At 45.3% G+C, this 20,885-nt stretch overlaps 1 protein-coding gene across 1 annotated transcript in view; it reads right to left on the bottom strand.

The window, feature by feature from the left end:
• The window catches only part of trpv4 (transient receptor potential cation channel, subfamily V, member 4), a 144,863-nt gene that overhangs the window by 53,698 nt on the left and 70,280 nt on the right, over positions 1-20,885 (bottom strand). Inside the window, exon 5 of the mRNA XM_072247607.1 lies at positions 13,389-13,529. Coding sequence (XP_072103708.1) covers positions 13,389-13,529 — 141 coding nt within the window. The remainder of the gene's footprint in view (positions 1-13,388; positions 13,530-20,885) is intronic.

The following is a 20,885-nucleotide window of genomic DNA, read 5'->3' as shown; positions in this document are numbered from 1 at the left end:
AATCTGAATTGTTCAACTCCTAATCCTGTGCAGCAGCTTCATGTTCCTGGTTGTTAACTTCTGATGAAGATCTATCCTGGGCCCAGCATATTGATGCAATTACGAAGAAGGCACAGCACAACTATATTTCACTAGGAGTTTGAGGACATTTGGTATGTTACAATAGACAGTAGACAATAGACAATAGGTGCAGAAGTAGACCATTCGGCCCTTTGAGCCTGCACTGCCATTCTGAGATCATGGCTGATCATCTACTATCAATACCCGGTTCCTGCCTTGTCCCCATAACCCTTGATTCCCCTATCCATAAGATACCTATCTATCTCCTTCTTGAAAGCATCCAGACAATTGACCTCCACTGCCTTCTGAGGCAGCGCGTTCCATACCTCCACAACTCTCTGGGAGAAGAAGTTCCTCCTCAACTCTGTCCAAAATGACCTACCCCTTATTCTTAAACCATGCCCTCTGGTACTGGACTCTCCCAGCATCTGGAACATATTTCCTGCCTCTATCTTGTCCAATCCCTTAATAATCTTATATGTCTCAATCAGATCCCCCCTCAATCTCCTCAATTCCAGCGTGTACAAGCCCAGTCTCTCTAACCTCTCTGCATAAGACAGTCCGGACATCCCAGGAATTAACCTAGTGAACCTACGCTGCACCTCCTCCACAGCCAGGATGTCCTTCCTTAACCCTGGAGAGCAAAACTGCACACAATACTCCAGGTGTGGTCTCACCAGGGCCCTGTACAAATGCAAAAGGATTTCCTTGCTCTTGTACTCAATTCCCTCTGTAATAAAGGCCAACATTCCATTAGCCTTCTTCACTGCCTGCTGCACTTGCTCATTCACCTTCAGAGACTGATGAACAAGTACTCCTAGATCTCTTTGTATTTCTCCCTTACCTAACTCCACATCGTTCAGATAATAATCTGCCTCCTGTTCTTGCTCCCAAAGTGAATAACCTCACACTTATTCACATTAAACGCCATCTGCCAAGTTTCTGCCCACTCACCCAGCCTATCTAAGTCACCTTGAATTCTCCTAACATCCTCATCACATGTCACACTGCCACCCAACTTAGTATCATCAGCAAACTTGCTGATGTTATTCACAATGCCTTCCTCTAAATCATTGATGTAAATCGTAAACAGCTGTGGTCCCAATACCGAGCCCTGTGGCACCTCACTAGTCAGCACCTGCCATTCCGAGAAACACCCATTTACTGCCACCCTTTGCTTTCTATCTGCCAACGAGTTTTCTATCCATATCAATATCCTCCCCCCAATGCCATGAGCTCTGATTTTACCCACCAATCTCCTATGTGGTACCTTATCAAATGCCTTCTGAAAGTCAAGGTACACCACATCCACTGGATCTCCGGCGTCTATCTTCCTGGTTGCATCCTCGAAAAACTCCAATAGATTAGTCAAGCATGATTTGCCCTTGGTAAATCCATGCTGGCTCGGCCCAATCCTATCACTGCTATCAAGATATGCTGCTATTTCATCTTTAATAATGGACTCTAGCATCTTCCCCACTACTGATGTTAGGCTAACAGGGTGATTGTTCTCTGTTTTCTCCCTCCCTCCTTTCTTAAAAAGTGGGATAACGTTAGCCATTCGCCAACCTTCAGGAACTGATCCTGAATCTAAGGAACATTGGAAAATGATCACCAATGCATCCGCAATTTCCAGAGCCACCTCCTTTAGTACCCTAGGATGCAGACCATCTGGACCTGGGGATTTGTTAGCCTTCAGTCCCATCAGTCTACTCATCACCGTTTCCTTCCTAATGTCAATTTGTTTCAGTTCCTCTGTTACCCTATGTCCTTGGCCCATCCATACATCTGGGAGATTGCTTGTGTCTTCCCTAGTGAAGACAGATCCAAAGTACTTATTAAATTCGTCTGCCATTTCTCTGTTTCCCATAACAATTTCTCCCAATTCATTCTTCAAGGGCCCAACATTGTTCTTAACTATCTTTCTTCTCTTCACATACCTAAAAAAACTTTTGCTATCCCCCTTTATATTACTAGCTAGCTTGCGTTCATACCTCATTTTTTCTCCCCATATTGCCTTTTTAGTTAAGTTCTGTTGCTCCTTAAAAATTTCCCAATCATCTGTCTTCCCACTCACCTTAGCTCTGTTATACTTCTTTTTTAATGCTATGCTATCTCTGACTTCCTTTGTCAACCACTGTGGCCACTTTCCCCCCTTTGAATCCTTCCTTCTCCGGGGGATGAACTGATTTTGCACCTTGTGCATTATTCCCAAGAATACCTGCCATTGCTGTTCCACTGTCTTTTCTGCTAGGATATCCGACCAAAGACTCTCACAAATTTCTACAGATGTACGGTACTGTACAGAAGTCTAGGCACATATATATAGCTAAGGTGCCCAAGACTTCTGCACAGTACTAGAGTAATTTTATGTGTTGTACTGTTCCACTGCCTGCAAAATAAAAACAACAAACTTCATGGTATATATGAGTGATGATAAACCTGATTCTGATATGGGTCTTTATTGTGGACTGAGAGTGGGAAGGGGGTAGGGGGTAGGGAGAGGGGAATCATTTTGGAAAAGGGGAAGGGAGCGGGAAGCACCGGTGCGACATCCTATGATGGTCAATAAAACAATTGTTTGCAATTAAATGACCTTGCCTGGTGTCTCAGGACTGGGTGTGTCTGCACTCTTTCTCTGCCACCTGTCCCACACACTATTCCCAATATCCTTCGCTCCCACCAAATTTACAAACTCAATCTCCACTCCACATTGACAAATGTAATACAGCCAGCTCCATCATAGCAATAGCCACCCCACCAATCAGGAGTCTTCAAAAGGCAATGCCTCGTAGGATCGCATAACTGGGAGAAATGTGCGTCACTCACAACCACCGACATTGAGTTGAAGTCTCATTTTAAGAGGCTGGCCTGGCGTGATGATGTTATTACTTGAAGAGTTTCAGCTCATTTTCGCGTTCAATAAAATGTGTTACGGGTTTCATTAAACATAAAACACCTCACTTCATTTTATTTATGAAAACCAAACAATGACTCTGTCAGCCCATGCAGTCGCTTTGAAACTGCCGGAGTTTTGGAAGCAAAATGTTGTCGCTTGGTTCATATAAACTGAGGCCCAGTTCACTGTGTGAGAAATCACCATCGACAACACCAAATTCTACTGCGTGGTAGCGTCGCTCGGCAACTCCACGGCTGCGAGAGTGGTGAGTCTGCTTGAACGCCCACATGAACACAATAAATACCACACAATAAGGTGGCACCCGTCATTAAGGATCCTCAGCACCCAGTACATTTCCTCATTGTTACCATCAGGGAGGAGGTTCAAGAGCCTGAACAAACACACTCAATGTCTAAGCAACAGCTTCTTCCCCTCCGCCATCAGATTTCTGAACAGTTCATGAACCCATGGACACTACCTCACCCCTTTGCTCTTTTGTTACTACTTATTTTTTATATTTATTGTTATTTATTGTAATTCTTTATATATTGCACTACTGCAAAACAACAAATTTCACAACATACAGTATGCCAGTGAAAATAAACCTGATTCTGATTCGGATCTCTCCAGCTTTGAACACTCAGCTCCTGCAATTAATTTTGATGTTTCTGAAGGATTATTCCTGGGAATTGTCTCCCTTTCCTGAACTACCATGTGGTAAACTGTAACAGCTTTAGGGCAAACTGTTGCACCTTTGCCCCGTGGAATGGCGCGGCGTTTTCCTCCTCAGACCCAAAGAACCGAGCTCCAATTACCCCGGAGAATTTTGCTGGATGCCTCGTAGGTTAAGTACAAAGCTGGTTCAGTAGGTGGCATCAAGCTTCTTATAACATGATGTTTTGTACCGAGAGGAATGACCTCATGCACTGAGCCTTTCATGCCAAAGTTATTAGCGTTTTTGGTGAAATCCAGCAGGAAATGCTCACATTCCTGTTGTTAATTGTTCACATTAAAAGCATCCCATGACATTGCTGTAATTTCCTTCAAACACTTTGTGATGCATGAGATCAAACAATGGCATACCATTTATTTAACACTAAAAGCAGCAGAATGGGCCGACTTGTGTCCAAGTACTTATGTGATAAAGTTTTGAACTTCCCTGCCAATCCTTTCTTGTGACCCTCCAGTAACGGGGATTTGTTTTTACACAATGTATTTCCGGTGCTGCCCTAATAGCTCAGAATCAGAATCATCGACATATGTTGTGAAGTTTGTTAACTTCGCGGCAACTGAACAATACAATACAAAATAATGGTACAAAACACCGTGAATTTTGAATATAGTGTGAATATAGCATCCATACAATAAGCTTATATATAATAGTTAAATTAAATAACTAGTGCAAAAAAATAAAAAATAATGAGGTAATGTTTATGGGTTCAAAGTGCATCCTGAAATCGGATGGCAGAGGGGAAGAAGCTGTTTCTGAATCATTGAGTGTGTGTCTTCAGGCTCCTGTACCTCCTCCCTGATGGTAGCAATGAGAAGAGGGCATGTCCTGGGTGATTGAGGTCCTTACCGATGCCCACTGCCTTTTTGAAGATGGCCTGGGTACTATGGAATCTGCCATCCATGATGGAGCTTACAGCCAATCTTTATCTACATCAGAATAATGTTTCATCTTGGGAATTTCATGATGTCCACCCCAAACAGATATTGAAGGCTAGCCATTCAGAATTAGAAGTTTAGACAAACAGCTAAATGAAGATTAATATGAAATGCTTCCTGCTAACTGTAAGCTTTCCTTTGCATCAGTCTTCACCATGGTGAAGGACATGAGGGTTAACAATACCAAAGAGGGCTGATCATAGTGATATTTGATGGCATGTTGATATCAAGGAGGATAATGTTGAGCTCTTGAAAAATATTAAAGGCCCTTGGGCCTGATGGGAACTATCCCAGTTTATCGTCCCTTGGGCCTGACGGGAACTATCCCAGTTTACTGTCCCTCAGGCCTGGTGGGAACTATCCCAGTTTACTGTCCCTTGGGCCTGATGGGAACTATCCCAGTTTACTGTCCCTTGGGCCTGACGGGAACTATCCCAGTTTACTGTCCCTTGGGCCTGACAGAAACTATCCCAGTTTACTGTCCCTTGGGTCTGACGGGAACTATCGCAGTTTATCGTCCCTTGGGCTGACGGGAACTATCCCAGTTTACTGTCCCTTGGGCCTGATGGAAACTATCCCAGTTTACTGTCCCTTGGGTCTGACGGGAACTATTCCAGTTTACCGTCCCTTGAGCTGACGGGAACTATCCCAGTTTACTGTCCCTTGGGCCTGACGGAAACTATCCCAGTTTACAGTCCCTTGGGCCTGATGGGAACTATCCCAGTTTATTGTCCCTTGGGCCTGACGGGAACTATCCCAGGTTGTTAAGAAAGAAGAACGTTGTATCCTCATTAAAAACAGGTGTGAGGTCTCAGAGGATTGAAGAACAGACAATATAGTTCCTCAGTTTGTTTGTTGGGTTTGTTTATTGATCTATTTTTGAGATACAGCGCAGAATAGGCACTTCCAGTTCTTCAATCAGTGCCATCCAGCAACCCCCAATTTAATCCTAGCCTAATCAGGGGATAATTTACAATGTCTCATTAACCTACCAACCGATATTTCTTTGGAATGTGGGAGGAAACCGGAGCACCCAGAGGAAACCCACACAGTCACGGGGAGAATGTAAAAACTCCTTATAGGCAGCAGCGGGAATTGAACCCAGGTCACCCGTACTGTAAAGCGTTGTGCTAACCACTAGGCTACTGTACCACCCCATGGTTTAAGGGCCCTAGTTAAGACAAACTAGGGAATCACAGGCCAGAGAAATTTACTGGAGAATATCCTCAGGGATAGATTCTATTCAGATCTGGATAGGAAAGGATTTATTAGCAACATAGTCTATGGGGCTTTGTGCGGGGGAGATCTTACCTTGCAACATTGATTAAATTTTATTGAAGAGGTGACGAAGATGATTGATGAAGGCAGGGCAGTGGATGTTGGCCACGTGGGATTCAATATGCCATTTGACTAAACTATCCGGACAAGCAGATCAGAAAGATTAAAGCACATGGGTTTCATGGAGACTTGGTGGTTTAGATTGTAAAACTGGCCTGACCACAGAAGGCTGAGGATAGTGCTGGAGAGGTTTTATTCTGACTGCAGATCTGTGACCAGTGATGTTCCACAGGAAATGATTTTTGTGACATATATAAATAAATGATTTGGACAAAATGTAGGTGGGCTTGAAGGTAGGCTTGCAAACCACACAAAAATTGGTGGAGTTGTGGATAGTGATGAAGGTTGACAAAGGATTTGTCGGGATATAGATCATCTGGAAATATTGGCAGAGAAATGAGATGGACTTTAATCTGTATGAGTAAGGATTGCACTTTGGGAGGTCAAACGTAACAGGAAGGTGTAGACTAATTGGCAGACCATTAGAAAAATTGATTTACGAAGGGATGTTGGGACATAAGACCACAGCTCCCTGAATGGGATAACTTAAGTATTACAAGGAAGATACTAGCAAGGATAAAGTAGCAGCTGATTAGCAGGAGGCAAAGAGCGGGAATAAACGGAGCTTTTTCTGGTTGGCTGCCGGTGACTAGTGGTGTTCCACAGGGGTCTGTGTTGGAACCAATTCTTTTTACATTATATGTCAATGATTTGGATGACAGAATTGATGGCTTTGTTGCAAAGTTTGCAGACAATACAAAGATAAGTGGAGGGGCAGATAGTTTTGAGGGAGTAGAGAGGCTACAGAAGGATAATTAGAAGAATGGGCAAAGAAGAGGCAGGTGGAATACAGTGTTGGGAAGTGTATGGTCATACACTTTCGTAGAAGAAATGAAAGGGTAGACTTTTCTCTAAATGAAGAGAAAATACAAAAAACTGAGGTGCAAATGGACTTGGGAGTCCTTGTGCAGGATTCCCGAAAGGTTAATTTGCAGGTTGAGTCTGTGGAGAGGAAGGCAAATGAAATGTTAGCATTCATTTCAAGAGGACTAGGATATAAAAGCAAGGATGTAATGTTGAGATATTATAAAGCAGTGGTGAGGCCTCACATGAGTATTGTGACCAGTTTTGGGCCCCTTAGAATGGATGTGCTGAAACTGGAGAGGGTTCAAAGGCGATTCATGAAAATGATAGCAATATTGAATAGCTTGTCACATGAAGAGTGTCTGATGGCTCTGGACCTGTATTCACTAGAATTCAGAAGAATGAGGGGTGACCTAATTGAAACCTATCAAATGGTGAAAGGCCTTGATAGAGTGGATGTGGAGAGGATGTTTTCTATGGTGAGAAGACCAGAGGACACAGCCTCAGAATAGAGGAGCATCCTTTTAGCCAGAGATTGGTGAATTGGTAGAATTCTTTGCCACAGGTAACTGTGAAAGCCATGTCTTTATGTGTATTTAAGGCAGAGGTTGATAGGTTCTTGATTGGTCAGGGCATGAAGGGATACAGGCAGAAGGCAGGAGACTGGGGCTGAGAGGAAAATTGGATCAGCCATGATGAAATTGTGGAGCAGACTCGATGGGCCAAATGGCCTAATTCTGCTTTTATATCTGGTGGTCTTTTGGTCTTTTTCGGTAATGACTGAGGATGGACTATGAATAGATTTTGAGGACAAAAGTTGCAACTGTATGAACTTTGGTTGGGCGGCAGCTGGAGTATTTTGTGCAGTTTTGGACATGCATTGGAGCAGCGGTTTCCAGACCCTTGGTTAATGATGGGAGTCCCTGGCATAAAAAAGATTGGGAACCCCTGCATTAGGGGAAGGACGTGGAGATGTTGGAGAGGGAATTTTGCCTCAGTTAGTGAGTATTACAATAACTGCAAGCAGACTTTGGACAAATTTGGATTGTTTTCTCTGCAGTGTAGGAGGCCAAGGGGAGACTGGAATGATGTTTTAAAATCATTTGAGGCATAGGTGAGGAAGATAGTAGGAGCAGCAGACACAAAATGCTGGAGGAATTCAGCAGGCCAGGCAGCATCGATGGAAAAAAGTACAGTCGGTTCGGGCCGAAACCTCTTGCCAGGACTGGAGAAAAAAATCTGAGGAGTAGGTTTAAAAGGTGGGGGTAGGAGACAGGTGAAACCTGGAGGGGGAGGGATGAAGTAAAGAGCTGGGAAGCTGATTGGTGAGATGAGGTGAGAGAGGGAAAAGGGGATGGGAAATGGAGGGGGGGGGGCTGATTAGGGGGCATTACCAGAAGTTTGAGAAATCGATGTTCATGCAATCAGGTTGGAGGCTACCCAAACGGAATATACGGTGTTGTTCCTCCAACTTAAGTGTGACCTCATCACGACAGTGGAGGAGGCCATGGATGGACAAATTGGAATGGGAATGGGAAGTGGAATTAAAATGGGTGGCCACCGGGAGATCCCGTTTGTTCTGGCGGATGGAGCATGGGTGCTTGGCGAAGCGGTCTCCCAATCTACGTCGGGTCTTACCGATGTACAGGAGGCCACACAGGGAGCACTGAACACAGTAAGTGACCTTAACAGACTCACGCATGAAGTGTCGCCTCACCTGTCAAGGACTGCTTAGGGCCCTGGATGGTAGTGAGGGAGAAGGTGTAGGGGCAGGTGTAGCACTTGTTCTGCTTGCAAGGATAAGTGTCAGGAGGGAGATCGGTGAGGAGGGACAAATGGACAAGGAAGTCGCGTAGGGAGTGATCCCTGCAAAAAGCAGAAAGTGGGGGTGGGGGGAAGATGTACTTCATGGTGGGATCCCATTGGAGATGGTGGAAGTTGCGGAGCATTATGTGCTGGACACGGAGTCTGGTGGGGTGGTAGGTGAGGACAAGAGGAACCCTATTCCTGGTAGGATGGTGGGAGAATGGGGTTAGAGCAGACTTGTGTGAAATGGAAGAGATGCAGTTGAGAGCAGCGTTGATGGTGGACGAAGGGAACCCCCCTTTCTTTGAAAAAGGAGGACATCTCCTTTCTTCTAGAATGAAGAGCCTCATCCTGAGAGCAGATGCAGCGGAGATGGAGGAATTGAGAGAAGGGGATGGAGTTTTTACAAGTAGTAGGGAGGGACGAGGTATAGTCTAGGTAGCTATGAGAGCCCAAATGCAAACACGAGGAATTCTGCAGATGCTGGAAGTTCAAGCAACACACATAAAAATTGCTGGTGAACGCAGCAGGCCAGGCAGCATCTCTAGGAAGAGCTACAGTCGACGTTTCGGGCCGAGACCCTTCGTCAGGAGATGAGGGTCCATGGGTTTGTAATAGACACCGGTGGATAAGCTGTCCCTAAAACAGTCCTTCCAGGTGAAGCGACACTTCACCTGTGAGTCTGTTGGGGTCATTTATGGTGTCTGGTGCTCCTGATGTGGCCTCCTGTATATCAATGAGACCCGACGTAGATTGGGAGACCACTTTGCCGAGCATTTATGCTCCATCTGTCAGAACAAGCAGGTTCTCCCAGTGGCCACCCATTTTAATTCCACTTCCCATTCCTATTCCGATATGTCCATCCATGGCTTCCTCCACTGTTGTGATGAGGCCACACTTAGGTTGGAGGAACAACACCTTATATTCTGTCTGGGTAGCCTCCAACCTGATGGCATGAACATCAATTTCTCAAACTTCTGGTAGTGCCCCGCAACCACCTCCCCTTCCCATCCCCTTTTTCCCTCTGTCACCTCATCTCACCAATCAACTTCCCTGCTCATTGCTTCATCCCTCCCCCTCCAGGCTTCACCTATCACCTGGTGGTTCTCTCTCCCCTCCCCTCTAAACCTCAGCCTTTTTTCTCCAGTCCTGCTGAAGGGTTGGGCCCGCAATATCGACTGTACTTGCCGCCTGGCCAGCTGAGTTCCTCCAGCATTGTGTGTGTGTTGCTTGGATTTCCAGCATCTGCAGATTTTCTCTTGTTTGTGGGAAGATAGTCAGAGTCTGTTTGCCAGAGTACAAATATCAAATACATAGCTTCAAAGCTAGAAATAAAAGTTTGAAGGAAGATTTATCATGAATGTTTTGTTGTAAAACCCCAGAGGGTTGTGTACACTTGGGACATGTTGACAAGGGAAATGGTAGAAGCAGATATGACAGGAATGTTTAAGAACCGTGTATACAGACACACAGACAGGCAAGCAGCGTCCAGCAGATGGGATTGGTTTAGGCATAATATATGTTACACGTCAAGAAATGTTTGGATTAACGAAGAGCTACATCACACCACTAGTTGTGGTTAGATTTTTTCCTAAAGAAAAATACTCTTTTTGAATTCCTTCACGGTATTTGCAACATCCCAACAGCATAGGCAGATACAATATGATTCTTTTCTTTGATTTATTTATTTATTGAGATACTGCACAAAATAGGACCTTCCCGCCCTTCGAGCTGCACCGCCCAGCAAACCACCCCCCCCCCCCAGTTTAATCCTGGCCGAATCACGGGACAATTTACAATGACCACTTAACCTACCAAGCGGTACATCTTTGGACTGTGGGAGGAAACTGGAGCACCCGGAGGAAATCCACACAGTCACATGGGTTTCCTCCATACAAAATTCCTCCGGAATGTACAGGCTTCTTACAGACAGTGGTGGGAAATGAACCCCGGTCGCCTGTACTGTAAAACATTGTGCTAAGCACTATACTGCCATGTTTCATGGATCAGTTGGGGCACAATAATGCAATATACACCTGGTTCTACAATGAAGTGTCAGTTTAGGTGGTACACTCAAGAAATGGGATGGTTATGAATTTACTGTTGGAAACAGACACACATACAAATTTCAAGGGTTATGACCTCTTAGCCCCTCGACTGTTCTGCCATTCAGTAAGATTGTGGTTAGTAACCTTTGATTTCTTGTCAAGTCTGAAATGTTGACTCTGTTTCTCTTTCCACAGGTACTGCCTGACCAGTCGGGTATTTCCAGCATTTCTGCTTACGTTTCAGATATCCAGCACCTGCAGTTCGTTTGTCATTTTCAAGCATCGATCTAACACTGCCTTACAAATTTTTAAAGATTGCTTCCTCTGCCATTTGAGGAACAGAATTCCTTATAAGATGGAAAATAGCTCAAAATGGGGGGGGGGGTGCAGTTAAGAAGGCTTATAGAATGCTCGCTATTATTAGTTGGCACTGAGTTCAAAAGTTAAAAGGTTATGTTGCAACTTCATAAAACTCTGGAATATTGTGCACAGTTCTGGTCTCCCCACTATCGAGAGGACGTGAGGCTTCGGAGAGGGTGCAGAAGAGGTTTAACAGGACGCTGCCTGGTTTAGAGGGCGCGTGCTATCACGACAGGCTGGACAAACGGGTTGTTTTCTTTGGAGCAGCGGAGGCTAAGGGGAGATCTGATAGAGGTTTACAAGATTATAAGGGGCACAGAGGCACAGACAGAAGTATCTTTTCCCCAGGGTAGAAATGTCTAATACCAGAGGGCATGAATTGAAGGTGAGAGGGGGTAGAGTCAGGGGGAATGTGAAGGGTGAATTTTTTATTCAGAGAGTGGTGGATGCCTGGTATGGTGGGAGAGGCAAATACATTTCCCAGGACTCTTCATGATTTTCTTTGCTTCAATTTGCTTTTCTACTATTAGGCAAATAGAATTAAGGATCGATTTAAAATTCCCCTAGATCCTTTCCCAGCTGATAGTGAAAAACATAAATCCACCAAAATATTTATCTTTGTACATACAAATACATTTTGTTTTTTGTCGACATTCCTTCTCTCCCGTTGCGAATGGCATCCTCCAGTCAGTGTGGCAGACGTTCTCTCTGGGCCTCACTCTGGTTTTAGGCTACAGAACACCATCACTCATACCCACAGCACTCTTGTTTACGGTTCTGTCTAAATACTTCTTACATTCCCACCAAATCTGCTTCTACCACTTCCGTTGTCATGTTTAGAGAGCATACAAATCTCTGTGATTTTAGAGCAAAACGTTCATGGCGTCACACCTCAAACTGGCCACCAGAGGGAGGCAGAGATGATATGGCCAACCCCTTCTTGCTCACCTGCCTATTAGGCTAATTATTACCCCCTGTGCCTTGTCTGTAGCCCAGTATAAGTTCTTTGTCCCTTATTTCTTTGCTTGGTTTTGGAATAGACTTTTGTAAGCGAAGCTTTGCATGTTTGTAGGAATTGCTGGTTTCAGAAGCGCTAATTGATGTGTGTATGTTTTTTGGGGGGGATTTTGATATTGCCTGTGAATTTTTTGGACCCTCTGCCTGTACCTTGCCTGCTAAGGATTCCAGTAGAGCCTTGTTGGATTTTTTTTCCTGTAATTGGGTTTGCTGCTATTCAGTGTGAGGGAAGTTAAATCTGTAAAAGTTACCTCATCAGCTCTGACACAATCTTTTATCTCTTGCTTTAAATCTATACCCTTGGTGTAAAAAAATACTTTGGATCTACCCTCACTGTGCCTCATATAATTTTAAAAACTTGGCAGTGGCACTGAGTGGAACAGCTAGTAGAGACACTCCCTCAGTGCCAGGGACCCAGGTTCACTCTTTCTCATGCACGTTGCCTGTCTGGAGCTTCCATGTTCTCCCTGTGACCATGTGGGCTCCCCCGGGTCCTCTGATTTCCTTCAAAGTTCTATTAAGTGTCCCTGGTCTTTGGATAAGTGCTGGAAAGGGGGATAGCAGGTGAGAATGTGGGGAAAGCTGAGATTAATGTGAACGGGTGGTTCATGTGTCTCCCCTCTCTAAGGAGATTTGAGGCAATTGAAGCCCCACTCCCCCCCCCCAAACCACCCATCTCAAATCAATTTTATAGGAGCACCATTGAGAGCGTCTCCAGTTGCATCTCCATTTGGTGTTGAGAGCAGCTGGGTGTTGGACTGGAAGTCTCTACAAAGGACTGTGAAGCTGCCCGAGAGGATCTATTGGTGATATTTATCAGGGGTGCTGTGTACACAGAGCCCTTAGTATTATCACCCATCCTCTCAGAATCCTCTTTAACATTCTACTGTCAGGCAGGAAACTCTGGTGTATAAAGACAAGAATGGTCAGGATGGGAAACAATTTCTTCCCTTGGGCCATTAGGCTTCTGAACTCCCTGCATTTGAAGTGTCACTGGCTAATCTGTTCTATACCTTACAATATTTTAATCTGTGCACTTTACTTTGTGTAATTCATCTGTAGATTTTAACCTTGCTTCCATAAGTTATTGTGTGTTATGTGTACCACAGTGCCTTGCACCCTGGTTCAGAGAAACACTGATGGTATTGATGTAGTTAAATGACAATAAACTTGACTCGACCTGATGGTCAGCGTAGACTTGCTGAGACAAAGGGCCCGTTTCTTATGGAGTCTCTCTCTGGCTTTATGACTATTACTCATTGAGTTAGTGGGGGAATCTGCAATATTGGTACTGTAAAGTTTAACAAAAAAACATTGCAGTATCTTACCGAAGTAGAAATATCCACCTTCATCCTTGGGCTGGAAGAACTTGCCTCGGGCCTGTGCGTGGACATCGGCTCCCTTTTCAACCAGTAGTTCCACGTAGTGTTTGCACCGGCGCTCAATGGCTATGTGCAGTGCAGTCTGGCCTGGGGCAAGAGCAGGGAACAATAAAGGTGTGTTCAGACCCGAATTTAGAACAAGGCTGTGATACTTCTCTTTAGAGCAGAGGTTCCCAACCTGGGCTTCATGGACCCCTTGTTTAATGCCAGGTTAATCCTGGAGAAATCGGCAGTAGCAGAACACCGCATTCACAATGGCCGTAGGATTGACTTTAATAGCACAAAACTATTGTCGCGCCAGTGGATTTTGGGACCACCTGATAAAGGGAGCCATTGAAATAAAACTAGAGGAAAAGAATTTTAACAAAGATGAAAGGTCTTGCTCTAAGTAAGAATTGGAATTCGATTGTAAACAAGGTAGGAGAGTGGAAACTTGATTGGATGAGAGCTAACCAATCAGGAGGGACAGACGATGGGGTTATAAATACCACCGGACTGGACATGCCGTGAAGAAGATGGCAGAATTTGTCATTGAACCGATGGTTATAATTGACGCCTATAGCAGGCTGGAAGCCTGAGAAGAGTTTATTCATCATGTATGCCGGGAAAGCACCAGATCCTTTTTCTCTATAATGTCCTGTTTTATCTTGATGCAAATCAACTTACCTTTTTAAAATATTTTTCCAAAACTTTGGGATTACCCAAAAGACTGAATCCCTTTGAAGTGCAGGATGTGTCTGAGAAATAAATGCAATAACTAATTCTAAACACAGGTCCGCATCCAGAAATGAAACAAACCACCAAACTGGCAGCTTTTTAAATGGCGATTTGTAGGTGGTGGGATTGTAAATTAGCGTTATTTGTCAAATATACATCGGAACATAGTGAAAGGTGTTATTTGCATAAGTGACTAACAGTTCCAAGGGCATGCGGGGGGGGGGGGGCAGCCCGCAAGTGTTGGCGTGCTTCCGGCACCAACGTGGTACTCTCTCAACTTTCTAACCCTAACCTGCACGTCTTTGGGAGGAGACCACAGCAGCGGGAGGAAACCCACGCGGTCACGGGAAGAACGAGGAAACCCAGGCCGTCACGGGGAGAACGGGGAAACCCAGGCGGTCACGGGGAGAACGAGGAAACCCACGCCGTCACGGGGAGAACGAGGAAACCCAGGCGGTCACGGGGAGAACGAGGAAACCCACGCGGTCACGGGGAGAACGAGGAAACCTATGCGGTCACGGGGAGAACGAGGAAACCCAGGCGGTCACGGGGAGAACGAGTAAACCCAGGCCGTCACGGGGAGAACGAGGAAACCCAGGCAGTCACGGGGAGAACGAGGAAAGCCACGCGGTCACGGGGAGAACGAGGAAACCCACGCCGTCACGGGGAGAACGAGGAAACCCAGGCGGTCAAGGGGAGAACGAGGAAACCCACGCGGTCACGGGGAGAACGAGGAAACCCAGGCGGTCACGGGGAGAACGAGGAAACCCACGTGGTCACGGGGAGAACGAGGAAACCCAGGCGGTCACGGGGAGAACGAGGAAACCCAGGCGGTCACGGGGAGAACGAGGAAACCCACGCGGTCACGGGGAGAACGAGGAAACCTATGCGGTCACGGGGAGAACGAGGAAACCCAGGCGGTCACGGGGAGAACGAGGAAACCCACGCGGTCACGGGGAGAACGAGGAAACCCAGGCCATCACGGGGAGAACGAGGAAACCCAGGCCGTCACGGGGAGAACGAGGAAACCCAGGCCATCACGGGGAGAACGAGGAAACCCAGGCCGTCACGGGGAGAACGAGGAAACCCACGCGGTCACGGGGAGAACGAGGAAACCCGCGATGTCACGGGGAGAACGAGGAAACCCAGGCGGTCACGGGGAGAACGAGTAAACCCAGGCCGTCACGGGGAGAACGAGGAAACCCAGGCCGTCACGGGGAGAACGAGGAAACCCACGCGGTCACAGGGAGAACGAGGAAACCCAGGCGGTCACGGGGAGAACGAGTAAACCCAGGCCGTCACGGGGAGAACGAGGAAACCCAGGCGGTCAAGGGGAGAACGAGGAAACCCACGCCGTCACGGGGAGAACGAGGAAACCCACGCGGTCACGGGGAGAACGAGGAAACCTATGCGGTCACGGGGAGAACGAGGAAACCCAGGCGGTCACGGGGAGAACGAGGAAACCCAGGCCGTCACGGGGAGAACGGGGAAACCCAGGCGGTCACGGGGAGAACGAGGAAACCCAGGCGGTCACGGGGAGAACGAGGAAACCCACGCGGTCACGGGGAGAACGAGGAAACTCACGCAGTCACGGGGAGAACGAGTAAACCCACGCGGTTACGGGGAGAACGAGGAAACCCACATGGTCACGGTGAGAACGAGGAAACCCACGCGGTTACGGGGAGAACGAGGAAACCCACATGGTCACGGGGAGAACGAGTAAACCCACGCGGTTACGGGGAGAACGTGCAAACTCCGTACGGACAGTGACAGGAATTGGACCTGGATTGCTGGTGCTGAATTGCGTTATGCGAGCCACCGTGCCACCGTCCTGCACTCATACTGTCTTGCAGAAGCAAATGCAACATGGATGCCAAACACAGACCTGGAATCAACGTTCCCTCTAGCTTTTCCTTGCAGCTGTGCAGACCAAGCATTGCTTTAAGCAGGAAACTTTTTTACACGGCCTGAAAACTGTGCAACGCTTTAAATAATGTTTTTTTGCAATATGCACACTATGAATATTTAGAATGAAAATTGAAAGATCAATACTTTTGGTTTTATTTATTATTTGAAGGGTATGTGCATGGTAACGTAGTGGTTAGCAGAACGCTTTACAGTACCAGGGACCCGGGTTCAATCCCCACTGATGCCTGTAAAGGTATTTGTACATTCTCCCCGAGACCGTGTGGGTTTCCTTCGGGTGGCCTGCTATCTTCCCATGGTCCGAAGATGTACCGGTTAGTAGGTTAATTGGTCATTCTAAACTGTCCTGTGATTAGGCCAGAGTTAAATCAGGGGGTTACTGCTTGGCGTAGCTCAAAGGCCCTCTTCCGTGCTGTATCTTATTAAACAAATAATAGTAAATTAACAACAAGATAGAATACATAAAGAAAATCTTCCACGTTTCATAAACTTTTTCCAGCTGCATAGTCACAAAGGCTATGTGAGTGGGGGCATTTCAGTTACCGTGCAGCTGCACACCCACACAGCTTAGAGAGAGTCCACAGTAAACAAATAAAGCAACACCAAACCTTTAGCTTACTTCAACCTGTAGTTAAATGGAAGTCCACCTTACAGCACATTGGCTCTGGTTGCCATGGTAAACATGGACATGCTGCAGTTGGACAAATCTGCACCGTCCTGTAGCACAACGGGAGAGAACCCAGCCAATCCCACATTCAACGCTCAAAGTCTACTACTGCAAAAGGAATTGGTTGATTGCTGTAAAACATTAAAGTAAATAGATTCCTAATAAAGTAAATACATTGTTTATAAGTGCTGAAGAGGGTTTCTACACTGGTAGAAATCTAGCCCAGTCCTAAAGAGATTTGTTTTTTATGATATTGTACCTTTGGTCTCAGTAGGCATTTGAATTTTCTCCAGCTGGATTAACAGCAGCACACAGCTGCTGCAGAGGCAGTACTGACCCAGGTTTCTTCCTCAATGGCCTGTAAATCTGGTCTAAAGTTAATGAATGAGTCTAATGCTCTTAAAGAGAAAGAGTTCACTGTATTTCTACAAAGTCTGATGCTAGTTATGTGATCCAGGGTTTAATCAAGTTGTCAAAGTCCAGGGATCCGCAAGTCCAGAGATCAAAGCGCAAAGGTCAAAGATTGAAGTTAGCGAGTCCAGAGGTCGAGGCCCCTAGATCGGTGTACATGGGGGTCAGAGGCCTGATGTCTGCAAGTCCGGTCCAGGGCCTGGAAGTTAGAGGCTCAACGTCTACGACTGTGAGGGTCCAGGGCCAAGGACTGGTGGTGGTTAATGCAAACAACGACTTTCATTGTCTGTTTAGATGGACATGTGATAAATAAATAAACCTGAAGCTGAGATTTGCCGCAGTCGGGCTCTACAGAAGTTCAACAGGGACCATTTATGATCACAGTGACCAGGTGGGCCCTGGATTGCAGCCTTCCAGGTTTCACATCCGAATCAGACTGAGGTTTATTGTCTCTGTCTTACACGATGTGAATTCATTGCACACCGTACTGTGCAAAGAGATAAAATCACTATAATTTACAAATTAAATAAATGGTGCAAATATGGAACATCTACAAAGAGTTCTCCCACGAGTAAGCAGCATCCATCATCAGTGACCCCACCATCCAGTTCATGCTCTCTTCTCACTGCTGCCACGGGGAAGCAGATACAGGAGCCTCGGGACCCACACCACCAGGCTCAGGAACAGTTACTACCCCTCAACCATCAGGCTCTTGAACCAGTGGGGATAACTTCACTCTCCTCAACACTGAACATAACCTATGGACTCACTTTCAAGGGCTCCTCAACTCGTGTTGTCAGTGTTATTCATTCAATATTTACTTATTATTATTGTATTAGCACATTGGTCGTTTGTCTTTGTGTGTAGTTTTTCATTGATTCTATTATATTTCTTTGTTCTGTGAATGCCTGCAAGAAAATGAATCTCGGTGTATTAGACGGTGACGTATACAGACCCTCCACTGCCTGTAAGGAGTTTGTATGTTCTCCCTGTGACCACGTGGGTTTCCTCCGGGGGTTCCAGTTTTCTCCCACAGTCCAAAGATGTACCAGTTGGTAGGCTAACTAGTCATTGTAAATAGTCCTGTGATTAGGCTAGAGTTCAATCGGGGGGTTGCTGGGCAGCTGGAAGGGCTGAATGGCCTACTCCGTGCTGTATCTCAATAAATAAATACTTTGATACTAAATTAACTTTGAACTGTGAGATGCCTACCATCAGATGGGGTGCTAAATCGTGGTCCTGTCTGTCCTCCCTGCCCCTATTTTAAAGAGGGCCGGGGGGGGTTCTCCCTGCTGTACTAGCCAAAAGGGCTGTAGAAGCAGATTCTGGTTATAATCACACCGCTGTCTGTGGGAGCATGCTGGCTACACCATGCTTCCTGCACTTTAAGCATTAGCAATGCATCAAAGGCATTTCATTTGGTTTTAAGGCACTTCAGTATTTGGGGATGTTCAGAGAAGTTGAAAGGCAACATGCAAGTCAAAGTCTTTCTTTTATTCTCATTGAATCACATTATCATTCCACACAAAAGCCAAGTGAAATTCCGGGAGAAGGAAAAAAGAAATAGATTAAAGACAGAGTATAACTGAGGACAAGCAATTCCATCTATTTAGGAAATGGAATTAGTCCAGCAGACCACTCTAGTTCTCTTCAGTAGGAAGGATAACTTCAGAGGATAAAATAGAGGGATTATTTTTAATTTAAGAGTTCTGCCTTCAGCAGATGTGAACAGGGCATATTAAAATAAGCAACCCTTCTTTCCATGAACATTGTCATCTTCTGTATTGATCATTAATCCAAAGAAAATAATCTTAAAAACATACAATGTATCTCTGTGAATCTATGATTACAGTTTTATATAAAGATATTTCACATTTTTATTGATATGTATATTTAAAGAGCTTCCAAAAATGACTCTGTTTATCAAATTAGTGAAAATACTCTACCAGTCAATAATCTCTGGTATGTTGTTGATACGATAAACCTGCATTGGGAGTTATTTGATCCGTCAATACAGGATTCTGGGATCTGATAGTGCTTGTTGAATTTCCGTTTTCAGAATTACCTGGCCAAAAGAGCTGACGTTCTGGCCCAGCGGTCAGAAGGTGTAGCTTTGTCAAAGGGAAATCACGAGCCTCCTTCCTCGACCATGTGGCCTTGATGAGTGCGAGGCATATTTTTGTCACTTTACTTTCCGGGCCATATGATGTAAAGGCATTAGGGCCCAGGAGTTCCCAGCCTAGAGGCAACGGATCCCTTGCTTAATGGTATTGGTCCATGGCATGAAAAATGTTGGGAACCCCTGCATAAGATCATAAGACACAGGAGCAGAATTAGGCCATTTGGCCCATTGAGTCTGCTCCACCATTCCTTCATGGCATTTATTATCCCTCGCAATCCCATTCTCCTGCTTTCTCCCATAATCTTTGACACTCTTACTAATCAAAACCTATCAACCTCCGCTTTAAATATAACCAATGACTTGGCTAGACAGCCATCTGTGGCAATCAATTCTCATCTCTGTTCTAAAGGGATTGTCATTGTATTCTGAGGCTGTGCCCTCTGGTCTTAGACAATCACACTATAGGAAACATCCTCTCCACACCAACTCTCTCTAGGCCTCTCTGCTAATTAACATTAACTGCTAATCTTGTAAGTTGCTTCTACCAATGCTAAAACTCAACAATTTGAACTTCTCACTGAACTAGACTTAAAAAACTACCACACTTCTTTTAATATCATCACTCAGTCCACGTGCCAGTTACTTCACTACAATATTATTGTATTCTCTAGAGTGCAGGAGAATGAGGAGAGATTTGATAGAGGTGTCAGAGCATTTACTGCATTAGGGGTATAGCAAAATATTAACTTCTGCCGCCAATCTTTAGACCTGAACATGGACTGTAGAATAAACTAAAAATGCATCTCTGAACAATAGGTTCTTAGTTAACTGAAAAACCAGACAATGCTGATTAACATTCATTTTGGGTGTCTGGAGTGTGGGTGTGGAGAAGGAAGTGTGAAAGTTTTATGTAATTCAAGGGAAGCTTTGTAGATACATGGTGAATATAGAATTGTCCTTTGGTCTTCAGCATATAAAATATCATGTAGTGTTGGGTTGAACAGGCCTCTTCCTCCGAAAGGGTCTCAATATGATGCCTGCTCTGCCTCATTTTTTCAAATAAAGGACGTCTTCATATCTTCCAGCTACATCTCTCACGACAACAGAGGCATGCAAAATTGTGAGAGGTGTAGACAGAGTAAATGCAAGCAGGCTTTTCCCACAGAGATTGATCTAGAACTAGAGGTCATAGGTTAAGGGTGAAAGGAAAAATATTTAAGGGGATCTTGAGACGCCCAAGTTGGTGCGGTCTTTCATTGATTCTGTTACAGTTACTATTCTATTATGGATTCATTAAGTAAGTATGCTTGCAAGAAAATGAATATCAGAGGTGTATATGTACTTTGGCAATAAATTTACTTTGTATTTTGAGGGGGATCTTTTTCACACAAAGGGTATTGCGAGTGTGCAGCAAACGATCAGCAGAAGTGGTGGATGTGGGTCCGACTGCAAGACTGAAGGGAAGTTTGGATTGGGACATGGATAGGAAAGGTGGGGGGTGGGCTACGGTCCTGGAGCAGGTTGATGGGACCAGGCAGAATAACAGTTCGCACGGACTAATATAAGAAGTTACCTGCTCTGCTTCAGATTTCCCCTGTCC

The sequence above is a fragment of the Mobula birostris genome, chromosome 31 (assembly GCF_030028105.1).
Source record: "Mobula birostris isolate sMobBir1 chromosome 31, sMobBir1.hap1, whole genome shotgun sequence".
NCBI classification, from domain to species: Eukaryota; Metazoa; Chordata; class Chondrichthyes; order Myliobatiformes; family Myliobatidae; genus Mobula; species Mobula birostris.
Note: the sequence above shows the minus strand (reverse complement) of the source record. Positions and strands in the feature narration are given on the sequence as shown.